The sequence below is a fragment of the Eubalaena glacialis genome, chromosome 11 (genome assembly GCF_028564815.1).
Source record: "Eubalaena glacialis isolate mEubGla1 chromosome 11, mEubGla1.1.hap2.+ XY, whole genome shotgun sequence".
Taxonomy (NCBI): Eukaryota; Metazoa; Chordata; class Mammalia; order Artiodactyla; family Balaenidae; genus Eubalaena; species Eubalaena glacialis.
Genome location: NC_083726.1, coordinates 111,466,220 through 111,479,223, shown reverse-complemented (window position 1 = coordinate 111,479,223; position 13,004 = coordinate 111,466,220). Strand labels below are relative to the sequence as shown.

Genomic DNA, 13,004 nt, shown 5'->3' with positions numbered 1-13,004 from the left:
CAGTAATAGGTAACTGAGAACAACTTCCAATAATTTACAAAGCTTAATGGAAGTAATGTTTTTCCTCCTAAGGGGCCACTCGAGCTAACTAAAATGTCACGTTTCTCTGCTTTTTAACTGGAATTATATTAGTCCAACGTTGTTAACACTGATTTTTCTCACACTCATCAGAAAATGCTTAACGGCAGTTCCATATGTTTTCAGTTCACGGAAATGAGAAGATGAATTATTCCTTAATAAATGCAGTTTAGTAGATTAATAAATATTTCAAAACATGGATTCCACGGAGAGAATTAAAGCCTGAATGGCATTTCTGCTCTAAGCTTTAACCCTGAATTGAGTTAGCGCAGCAGAAATCTACCTACATAACTTGGTAGTACAACCTTTCCTGAACTACAGTTAAACATGACATCCTCAGTTTTTACCCAGAATCAGTTTAAGAAATGGCCATAGGAAGAACATTCCAGCACCTTATATAAAACTCGTATTTACTGAAAATATGTCCCTTATATTGTTCATGTCCTTTACATAAAATTATGCTTTAGCAACAGGAAAAAGTTCGCCTCCTTTCACCAAACAGATGCTTATTTCTGCAGATTATGTAAACCGTAGTCCTTTCTGCCTTGGCTACCAGGAAGCTCAGAATGTATTCGTCTCACTTGCATCCATCACCCTTATTTTTTTATTTCTACGATCATTATTTCCCCTGCACTTCCCACTTCCCCCCAAATTAATGATTCTTTGTTATTTGTCCGCTTTCAAAATGATCCATTTGTATTTATGCTTTTGGTCGTAATCCATCTCAAGTCCCGTTTGGGGAAACAGGCTGAGATGTGAATCACATAACCCAGATTCGTAGAGGTAGAGCAAGGGGTGGAGCTCAAGGTCTCCACTTGTCCCACAGGCTGTCTACCCTTTGAAACGGGCGCCTTCGAGCTCTCGCCTCTGCGCCGTGGGGCCTGAGCAGTCTTCCTGCTGGCTTTCCCCGTGACCGCACTGCAGACCTCGCGCATGGAGCCATTATGTTTACCGATGCTCCAGGGACCCGCGCTCTAAGAAACAGGGCTCCTCCAGCACGCCGTCCAGAGGCCGCCTGTTCCTGCCTCTCCAGCGAGTCCCCGTCTGGGCTGCTGGCTGCCTGGGCAGATTTAAGGAACTGGACCCAACACTGCAGATGCTGCTGGGAAGGGAACTAGCAGGGAAGAGCAGCCCCGATCCGGTGCCAGCTGTGCGCCCTAAACACATCACACGCGAATGACGATACCGAAAACGGTAATAATACAGGCTATGCATCTGTGATAGACCTCTGAATACGTGGTCACTGCTCCTTACGACAGCCCTCCACGGCACTCACTACTCCTGTTTGGGAGATGAGGGGAGCTCTGAGCCTGCGTTCCTGTAAAGGTACCACTGGCTGGAGGTGAACAGCATCTACATGCATGCGAAGAACTCGTAAGCTAAAGTCCTTACAGGCTCCTGGGAACAGCAAACGTGACCCCTGTAATATCAATCATTCTATAAACAAAGCTACGAAAACTTTGACGGACTGGACGAAAGTGATTTTCACCCATCCCAGGCATGTCCCTTCTTCCAAAATTAGTGGACTCTGGCTGGATGAACACGCTTTCGTTAATACGACCAGAACGGACTCTGTTACCTTGTCCTCATCAATTCTCCCGGAGGCGGGGTGCTCGTTCATATATATAAAAAAGTCAGTGATAAATAAACATAGATATTGACCACCTTGGAAAAGAACAGAGGTGAGAAAGCATCCATTTCAAACTGTCCCAGGCTGCTCAGGGCCAAAGGCCAGGCCTTCCTGCCCCCTTCCTGTGCATGGATGCCGAGTGTCCCTCACAAAATACTGGCTCTTCTGTTGTTGTTTCTGGAAAACGAAGGCTTCCTTCCAAGACTCCCCCCTCACGGTTAATATCTGTGCTCAGGACTCCGTGTCCCTGGACGCATTACTATGGATTCGTCCAGGTTGGAGATCTTGATGTTGTGATTTCCTCCCCATCTTCCCAGTCTCTCCGGACCCTGCTGAGTTATGAGCCAAACCTCCATCGGCCTCCACCAGCCTGGAGGATGCTGAGCGACCCCACCCCATGCCCCAGCCTTCCTCCCCGCCCGCCCCTGCCGCCAGGACGTGGCTGTCTGCAAATGTGGTTTACTCTCATTGTAGTCACTTCCCAAGCCCATTAAAAAGAGGGGAAAACGCCACTGGACTCAGCGCTAGCCCTGCAGACTGCCCCATCTCGTCCTCACCACCATGCTCCTTTCTCACCCCAGGAACTGGGTTTAACCCACCCCTGGAATCGGCATCCCACCCGGCATACCAAGTTATATCCTCCTCTCGTGGTTACGACACCCCCTGGGAGGTCAACTACAAGCTGCTGCGTTCTGTGACTACAAAGGAGATCTGGGGCCCTGCGGCTGAACCCGCAGAGGATGCCGGAAGGGTCCACCTGTGTGGAGCCCAGGGCCTAGACACTGGGGGAAAAGTTCCTTCTGTTACATCTGATGCTCGTCAGGGCCACCACCTGGCTTTGCTCTCCCAGACTCCCTGGACCGGCATTTTCCCAGACAGAATCTGTGCTGTGCTAATGGGCTGCTACTTGACACAGTATTTAATCCGAGCTGGGATGTCTGGGTGTGTGCCTTCTTCCTGTTGTGCCCTTGGCTGTAGACTCTGAGGGCTCTGATGGTTTCTGAGCCCTTCAGGGTCTCTCCACAGACCCCCCTTCCTCTGGGAGCTCCATCAGTGTTGGCTGCCCATTCCGTCACGAGGGAAGGTGACTGGGGAACTAGGAATTGAGAATACACATGAAAATGTTTGAGAACACAGACACGGTAATAAACTCCTGTGTTTCCACAGCACTAGTCAAGAACTGGATTCTTACAGCTACTTTCTAAGAAAAACAGAGCAGGTGTTATTATACCCACATCACAGATGAGGAAACTGAGGCTCTGGAAGATGAGGTGACATCCCCAAATCACACAGCAAGTGAGTGCAGAACCAAGGCTAGAAGCCCGGTCTTCCGAGGACTCAACTGATGCAGTGTCTACCACCCTATGCCTCCAAAATAAAAAGGAAGGAGGGGAGGAAACAACCTAAGGGTCCATCAACAGGTGAATGCATAAAAAAGATCATATATATATATATGTATATATATATATATGTACACACACACACATACATATAATGGAATATCATTCAGCCATGAGAAAGAAGGAAACCTTGACATTTGCAGCACCATGGCTGGACCTGGAGCACATTATGCCAGGTAAGTCAGAGAAAGAAAAGTACTGTATGATGTCACTTACACGTGGAATCTAAAAAGCCAAACTTGTTAAAACAAGGAGAAAATGGTGGTTACCAGGGAATGGGGGTGGAGGGATAGGACAGATGCTATTTAAGGGTACAAACTTGCAACAGGTAGTAAATGAGCCCTAGAGATCTAATGCACACCAGAGTGAATATACACAACAGTAGTGTATCATAACCATCAAATTTTCTAAGAGTCCGGAACTTAGTGATTCCAGCCACTAAAAAGAAAGGATAGGGCTTCCCTGGTGGTGCAGTGGTTGAGAATCTGCCTGCCAATGCAGGGCACACGGGTTCGAGCCCTGGTCTGGGAAGATCCCACATGCCGCGGAGCAACTGGGCCCGTGAGCCACAGCTACTGAGCCTGCGCGTCTGGAGCCTGTGCTGCGCAACAAGAGAGGCCACGGCAGTGAGAGGCCCGCGCATCGCAATGAGGAGTGGCTCCCGCTTGCCGCGACTAGAGAAAGCCCTCGCACAGAAACGAAGACCCAACACAGCCAAAAATAAATAAATAAAAATAAATTTAAAAAAAAAAAGAAAGGATAATTATGTAACATGACAGAGATGCTAGTTATCGCTACAGTGGCAATCATATTACAATCTATGAGCGTATCAAATTAACATGTTGTACACCTTAAATTTACACAAGGTTATAAGTCAAATATATTTAAATTATAAAAAAAGAAATGCAAAAAAGAAAAAGAAGGAAGGCAACTCAGAGATGGCTGCGTCATAATACGTCCTTGTCCTAATCATCTCAACTGCAAATTCAAGTGCAGGTACTTCCTAAACGATGGATGGTAAGTTCCAATAGGCTTAGTGTATGGGGGCACATAAGCTCTGAGGGCAGATGTGTCACATAAGGAAAACTATGCTCCCACAGGCATGAGCTTGTGGAAGGACAAGCAGAGACCAGAGGGACCAGCACTACTTGGGGACTGAGACTGTGAAGAAGGAGAAGGAGGAGGTGATGGAGAGAGAGGTGGGGTCAGATGTTCAAAGAACAGAGAGGGAGGCTAGGAGACGGCATCAGGAGAGAGATGGAAGGGAGAGGGAAGGAGGGACGGAAGAGCATGAGGGCAAGGAAGGATGGAAGACCAGCGAAGGAGAAGAAGGGACAAAGAGGGGAGAGAAGAAGGAGGCACACTTCTTCTAAGTCTCTATATTTCCCACAAAAAGGACTGTCCTGGGGAGAGAAGCAATAGCAGAGGCATTAAAGTTTGCTCACCTTCTTTCCAAGGATCAGCCAGCATAGATAAAAACATAGGAAGCAAGTTACAAACCGAAGAGATTAAGAGAACGTTAGATATTCAGATAAGCCAGAGGAAGGAGAAGAAATATATATATATATATATTGAGGGCAGAAGGAAGACAGGAGAAAGAAAAGGGGAAGGTTGGTTAAGTGAGGACACCCCCAGAGGGAAGCAGACGTCTCCATCCACAGCTGACTGGGGTCATGTGGCCATCAAATGGGGAGACCATCAGCAGAGGAGGGGCAGAGGTCCAGAGCCAGGATGGTGCCTGCACCTGAGGACAGCGGTGTTGGGAGTGAGGGGTCAAAAACCAGGAGACGGAGAACTGAGCAGTGCATCTGAAGGGGAGAAGGTCACAGCGTGGTCCTCGTGAAACCAAGACACTCAGGCGTGTGGCCCCAAAGCATGTACCTTTTACTGGCAAGATGTTTGTAGCTAATATTCATGCTCATGCTTGTTCATTGTTCAATAGTCATTTGTCCTCCCGCTATGGATGTGTTATCCACCTTAACAGATCTATAAGGACAGAACCCACAGACTTCATCCTTTCTGAATAAGGGGTGCATGATACAGCATCACACATGACGATATCTGATGAGTGATTTTTGATGGGAACAGTAGATCTGCTGTAGCGAAGATGGTGTACACATAGCCAATGATGCTAATCCAAATGTTTTGCTCTCTCTAACCATGCTACTGATAGTGGAGATGGTGATGAGAGAAGGTGGGTGGTAATAGTGCTTGTGTAGAAAGCAGCAAATACGTAGTTCTGTTAATGACGGGGAAGGTGAACATTTATGGTAACGGCAGTTAGAATGATGAAGTTGTGATCTCTGCAAAGCTAGGTCACCACTTGTGAAGTAAAACTATTGATGGGTGTGTGTGTGTGTGTGTGTCAGAGACAGAGACAGATCACCGATAGATCATTTATGGTTAAACTAGAGTATCACCTGTCCCAGGGCCCTTTCTAGAGACGCCTCAAATAGCCAAAGTCAATAACCACCCCTTTCTCCTAAAATACCTAGTGAAAAAAGAAGAGTGAATCTGTGGACACATTTCTTTTGTCTTTGGAGGTATTTGCTGGATTTTCTTATGCAAGGAAACTGTCACCCAGGAATTCCTTGGGGAAGTTATACAATGGCTGAAAAGGACCTCAAAAATCATCTGAACCGTGTGGCTCTCAACCCAGATGTGCATCAAAACCTCCTGGGGATTTTTTTTTTTTTCACAATACTGATGCCAAAGCCTCATTCCATACCAGCCAACTAAATCAAAGTCCCAGGTGGGCTCCAGGCATGAACACTGCGAACACTTTCCCCAGGTGCCTTTGATCAACCCAAGTGAGAAAGAACCTTCTATTTTACAGAAACCCACCGTCACACCACACTTAGTGACAGAGTCACAACCAGAAGAGGGGTCTTCGTGGCAAGCCTGGCGCTATTCTCCCCGCAGGCTGCCTGCCCAGGCGGCAAGGCTTACTAGTCTGCTCTCATTGCTACGCCCGCTCTACAGAAATGCCTGGCCATGCTGGGAGGGAGGGAGAAGGGGGCTATCACAGAGAAATCAAGAAGTTGGACCAGGGCAATGTTCAGCTTCTCACAGAGCACGTCCTGGCAGTGCTCTGAGGTGACACGATCTCCCAAGCCCGGCCCCTCCCCACCCATCTCTTCCTCGTCTCCTCCACATCACAAACTTAGCGTCCCCAGGGAGACACGTGTGATTCCAACTCCGCAGGACCCACGTCCCACCTGGCCCCGTTCCCGACGCTATGCACACACCCAGCCAGCCCTCGGGAGGCCCCAAACCCAGCAGAAACATGCTCTTACTTTCTTGGTGGGGACTTTGATCTTCAGGAATTCCACCTCTCGGGCCAGCACTTGCCATGGGGCATGGATCCGGACAAAGACGGAGCCCTGGCTTTTACTCTGTAAGGGACGAGGAAGAAGAAAGAGAAACACTTAGGAGACATAGCTTAAATTCCTGATTCCCCAACTCTCCCAAACAAGAAACCCAGACCTGTTATTTCTTCAGTTTCTGGGTTTTGTTCTCTTTATACCTCACCCAGGGCCAGCCCCCTCCCACCCATACCCCATTCACCACTTCTGGTCTAGAAATGCTCTCATCCAGAGCAGGGAAAGGTTCCCAAAGTGTGCTCCCTGGAGGTCTGGTGGCTTCAGAGGAAAAGGGGAGTTAAAACAATTGTGTTCAGAGATTTGCAATGTAAGCAATTATAATTTTCACAGAAATCCCATTAACACTTTTTTTTTATTGAAGTATAGTTGATTTATAATATTGTGTTAGCTTCAGGTATACAGCATAGTGATTCGGTACTTATGTAGATTATATTCCATTATCAGTTATTACAAGATAATGGGTATAATCCCCTGTGCTCTACAGTATATTCTCATCACCTATTTTATATTTAGTAGTTACAGCAGTTAGTCGGTTTACCTCTGCTGGATTCAGTGAACAGTCTGGAACCTGTCTCCATACAGATATTTTCATTGTTAAGTTTGTATTTTTGTTCTACTATTTCGCTGTGTCATAGCCCAAATCACAAAAGTGGATCATCTAAGCCTAAAAGTAATGACATAACTAATCATGTAAATGGCACAACTCAGTATAATATCATAAACATAAATCTTGGGCAGCGCTCCGTGTGAATACAGCTATGAATCTAGGTCCCAGGACAAGTCATTCTGTGAGTGCACTGATTTCACCCAAAAATGGAAAGTAAGGAAAGGAAACACAGCGATGAATATCTGAAAATTAAGTTTTATTGACTCAGCAACTCATTTGGCCCGGGGCACAGTGTACGCTATAAAAACTGGCCAGATTACAACATGAAGCCATCAGTTTCTCCTCCTCCTTCAAAGAAAACCTCAATTTTTTTTCAGAACAAGCACACAAAGGAAAAAATAAAACACTTTAATTCATTTTGTCACTAAATGAAAAAAGACCAAAACAAGCAGGAAAAATGGGCAAAAGCCCCATTATAGGTGTGAAGCTTCTAAAACTACCTGCAAAATGAATTACAAACACTGTGTTCACAAAGGAAGCAGAACAAGCCAATAGCAAAATCCCTCATCCGATGACTGCTGGGAGAAACCCATGTGATGCAGGCCCGAGTGCCACTGACAATTAGGATAAAGCTGAGGGCAGAGTGGGAACCGGGTCCTAGTGAGTGTGCCCTTCAGAGACATGTGCTGGCAGTTTCTTGTTGCATTCACCTCCCGCAGACCACGCTACGGGGGAAAGGCGGGTTTGCTGGCTTCCTGTGCATCTCGTGAAGGAGGCTGTATGGAGGCCAGGACTGAGAAGGCACCAACCCTGCAAGCAGCAAAAGTGATCCTGCCCACAGAAAAGCAGTGACAATCCTCTGCAAAGTCATCTGCAAAGACCAGCTGGTGTTCGTCGATACGCCCTCGGTCTCAGTTTAGCACTGAAGATGCCAGTGGAGGCATCTGAGCACATCCCCCCGTGTGCCAGGCAGAGAACCAGGTAGCGGGGAGAAGACTGCTTTCCCCACCAAAGTGCACTGTCTACAACGGGGCTCTCGTGGGTTTTTGAGATGATGAATAAGATAAAAAGACATTTTACGATGCTTGTAATGCAAGTGAAGACTGTCTCTCTGATTCTGAAGGCACTCTACCATCTCTGCAATAATTCAGACATCCAGAAGCTACCCCCACTTCGGGGATGAAAGCTCCTGACTTCTAGGGGAGAAGAATGAAGAAGAAACCAGGATTTCCCAGGAAGATTGAACTGTGGTCTGAAAGTCTTGGATGGTCTAGAGTTGACAAATACCTGAAAATAATACCCATCACTGTGACGCATCTGCACTGAGTGTGAATCGTGTGCCCGGACAGAGCAGGGAGGTTGTGTGTTTTGGCTCGTGCAATAGTCACGGGTACTATCACTCTCCACTTTATTGTTTAGGAAATCGAGGCAGGGAAAATTCAAATAATTTGTCCAAAGTTACACAGGTAGTATGATTTTGAAAAGTATTCGAATCCAGGCAGTCTATGCTCTACCTGGTGGTTTTCTCCTCTCATCCCAAAGACAGACAGGACATTTACTGCGCATAGTTAAAAACCACATCCGAGGGCTGCAACAGAACTTAAAGACGTGCCTTTTAGACTAAAATTGAATCAAAGGATGGGAGGAATCTAAGAGGCAGTCCTAAGATGAAACACTGAGCCTTCAAGCTCCCAAGTGGACATAGTTCCGACAAAACCCTGGAAGCGGCTTTCACTGAGAAATTGCCCCAATTTCTCTGTCCACCTATGGCCGCAATACCAGGACTACTAGACAGAGTCATCAATCACTTGCTGCTACTTCTAATGGTAATTTTAGCTTTTCTAATTTAGCGAAAAGAAAGAGGAAGAAAAGAAACCATCTGTGAAGCTGACCTGAAGTCCCAGCTCTCCATCATGGCCCCAGAAATGATGTTTTCAGTGAAAGATGGCAGACAGTACCATCCCTCTCACTAAGATGAAATCGTGACTATTGTTGATTTTAAAACATTTGGTTTCATTTTTGTTTTTAAATTGTGATGAACCCCTTTTTTTAACTTTATCTGGAAGTGGTGCCTCAAGTGTGTACCCAATGTCCACTAAGTGGATGCACATGTTTGAGAAAGGGGTTGGGAGGGCCAGGGTCCACCCGTGGCCTTGGTGGCAGACTGCCAGCTGTCCCCTGAGAGCCATTCTCCTTTTCTTTATTTTTTAACTAAGCATACGGCCTTCCGGAATGAAGACTGCATCCCACTTGAAGTTAGGTGTAACCATAACACTCATTCCTGGCCTATGTGGTACAGGTAGAGGGGTGAAGCAGCTCCTGGTAGCCCCCCCCAAAGATGCAAGTGGATGACTTCTGCCCCTTCATCCTCTTCCTTACCCCTGGATCTACAGCCTGAAACACGAATACCAGTGTCTTAGACCTCGAGGTCAAAGTCAAGGCCAGAAAAGTATCAAGAGAGACGTTGGGTCCTGACTCTATGGAGTGTCTCAGCCACCCTGGGCTGTCTCCGGGATTTTTATGTGAAAGGTAAAACTCCACCTTGTTTAGCCCCTATGATTTTAGAGGCTCTATCAATTGCAGCCCAACCGTGTATTAAACTGATGCAAAATTGTTCCCCAATGTCGGGGCATTCGTTCCCTCCAGCAAAGCATGCTGCTTCACCATTCTGCACAAATGGAACTTGTTTCAAAGGAAAATAAAAGCTGGAATGCAGTTGTGCTGGTGCTAACATCATGTTTCTTTCATGCCGTGCGACATCGTTACCTTCTCATAAAAAGAACACCGAGATGTATGTCTCCCGGAAAAAACAAACAAATACTTGAAAATCCCTCAGCAGAACCATCACCAAACGCAGAAGCTCTTTTTATTACTAACCCAGAAATCGAAAAATTGTAAGTTAACATAAATTGAACTAAAAAAGAAAAAAAAATTTCCTATTCTCCAGGCCCAGCTAACTTCCATTCTACCTTGGATTTGGATTCCTTTAGGCATAGCAGGGGAATAGAAGGAGCTTGGGATTTGGATTCAAATAGATCAGGATCTGGATCCTGGATTTTACAGCTGTAGAACATTGGGCAAGTCACTTAACCAAGGGAGCCTCGGTTTCTTCATCAATAGATGTCAGCCATTGCAATGATGGGGATTCGCTCTACTCAACTAAAATGACAGCTTCTTGACTACAGGGACAGTACCTGACGCTTCGTTTGTGTCCCTCAAGCACCTGGCACAGGCTGGACACAGAGTAGGTCTTCACAGAACTCCTGCAACTGATAGAAAAGACTTGGGGAAAACCGTTCCTGTTAGATTAAAATCTTGGTTTGTTTACTGCCTTGAAGTTTTTATCTGTAGGATTTTCAAAATGTCCCATGGACCTAAAGGAAACCATGGGTTCCAAGTATTATTCATCTCTAGAATTTGACGACACGGTCAGAAAGCATTGTTTTCTGAAACCAACACAAAATTTAACATGAAGTGTAAGAGATTAGGCATGAGAGCATATAATCCATCCCTAAAAGAGGTTTCATAACTAAGTAATCAGGGTGAGCGGAGGGGCTCCTAAATCTCATCAGGCAAATAAAATTTACGTTCATGTAAAATGAGCTGAAACGTATAATTTGGTTCTGGTCGTCAGAGAAAGGAGAACCAGTGCACAAAGGTTTCTCTAAGAAAGCACAAACCCATCCATCTTGGAGATGCACTATCCCGGGGTAACAAATGTGAAACGCATGATGGGGCAGGAACATCTCTCCAGCTCAACTGAAACATCTCACAAAACTACATAACTCTTTTCCCCATGATTCCATTTTCATAAAACCCTACAAATTCTGTTTCTCCAGTTCCTGGGTATCAGGAGGAAGCACCCAAGAAGAGGCTGTCAGTACTCTGGTCAGAGGAAATGGATAGTCCTCAACCATCACATGACTGCCGGCTCTTTCAGTGTCTTTCAAGGTGTGTCAGCTGGTTTCCTTCACCACTAAGTAAACCAACAGAAACCTGAGTTCACAAGAGGCAGAGTCAGGTCCCCACCTTGAACCCATGCCCTAACTCATCCACCAGTCTCTCCCCTCCTCCCTTCTCCTCTAAAGCTGACCCAACAGCAGACCTGATCGCACGCACGTTCTCTAAGGCACCAGCCCCTCCCGCCCTCCTCCCCGGACTCCAGACACCCAGCCCTTCTCACTGGTTTCCAACTGGTCCAGCCAGCTTCTCACTTCAGAACCTCCTCGGGGCAGGCTTCCCTGAGCCCCAAGTTACGCGTGGTCCCCCTCTTACCTGCACAGCTCCCATCCCCCTCCTTCCTAGCACTGACCACTCCTGCGCTCATTGTAAGCAGGTGTCTAATGCCTGGCTTCCTGGCCAGACCTAAGCTCCATGCAGACAAAGACTGCATCTGTCCTGCTGACTGCTTTGTCCTCAGCAGCCACCGTGCACCTGGCACACAGTAAATGCTCAGTAACTACGTCTTACAACTTCCATGCACACACACAGATTTCATTGGTTCTGTTCAGATCCTGTGACCAGTTTCTAAAAATTGGCTACCCTTAAGTGTCATTTCTGAATCTTCGTCTTGTGCCCACAACTAAAGTTGTTCAAGTTTCTACCTGACCAGGAACCTTATAAAGACCTCGCGGGAGGTCGTCTCTGTTCCTCTCGGTAGCCCTGGGGTCCTCACTGCATCTTCAGGGCACTGCTCCCATCCCTAGAGATCTACTGCATCGGCATGAGCTCATCCTGGTGTTCACAAAACACAGCCTGAACTGAACCGGAGCTGGACGTACCTGGAACCTCTCTGCCTTATAGGCTTGTAAGGGTGTTGCAGCCTTAAGGAGAAGAATCGGGGATGCTCTGAAGAATAAAGGACACTTCAAATGTAGAAGTCGTGGGTCTCTTTATCTCCCAGGCATCAGACTTCCACGTACCATTCAACACCCCCATGCTGACGGCTCAAAAAAAGCAGGGTCAGCCGACGACCACGGTGCATTTCAGAAGAGGAACTGACTTGGCCAAAGGATGCTGGAGTTGAAGAGCCCTCCAGCGACGCTTCACATCTTTCTCAAGTAGCAGATGAAGACCTTGGCGCTCAGGAGGCTGAGTGGCTGGGTTATGGACACACAGCTAGTCAGGAGCAGAGCCAGGAATGGAATCCAGGTCTCCTGACATCAGGGTCCATGCCAGGGTGCCTGTGAGGGATAGCGTCACATGTCCCTGGGGGCTCCCAACCCATCCAGGGCAGTTCTATGCCCCGCACACGGGAGACTAAGTAGATGGGGGACAGGGGACTGCGGGTGGGGGGAGCCGCGCTCCCAGACACCTCTCCCTAGAGCTCCAGCCACCGTTCAAAGCCCTTGTCAGGGACCGGAGGCCGCGCACTCCTGGTGAGATTTTCCGTATTGTTCATGTCTCGTTGTTTTCCAAAGATCGCATGTGGCTTCACCAGACCACGTCCCCCCTCCGGAGAGACGAGAGTGAATGGGAGGCAGTCCCCACCAAACGCTGGAACCCCATACTCCACGAGACTCCTCCCCCGCAGCCCGGCCAAGCCACCTCGATGCTGACCCTGGAAGCCTGCGTGTGCCCTGGGCCCAGCCTGCCGTGAGAACACTAGCTGCAGCACATTGCAGCCCGGAGCGGGCTGCCAGGGGCGGGGCGGGGGCAGGGAGATGATGGAGAGGGACCAAGGGGGGCAGACGCCTCCCAGATATCACCAACCTGGGTCACCTCAGATCCGCAAGGAACAAGGGCATGCGGTCCCATGGGGAGGGGGAGACGAAACCCCAGGGGCTCCCACGTTCTCGGATCACCGAGGTTGACGTCCACACAGCTGGAGGACTTAACACCAGGCGGTACTGAGACTGTGGCTGGGGCAGACTAAGGAGGAGTGTGGGGTGTAGCCCTGAAAGCAG

General features: G+C 47.7%; 1 protein-coding gene across 1 annotated transcript in view; it reads right to left on the bottom strand.

Moving 5' to 3' along the window:
* Positions 1–13,004, bottom strand: part of ANO2 (anoctamin 2) — a 347,350-nt gene that overhangs the window by 263,689 nt on the left and 70,657 nt on the right. Inside the window, exon 4 of the mRNA XM_061206693.1 lies at positions 6,405–6,503. Coding sequence (XP_061062676.1) covers positions 6,405–6,503 — 99 coding nt within the window. The remainder of the gene's footprint in view (positions 1–6,404; positions 6,504–13,004) is intronic.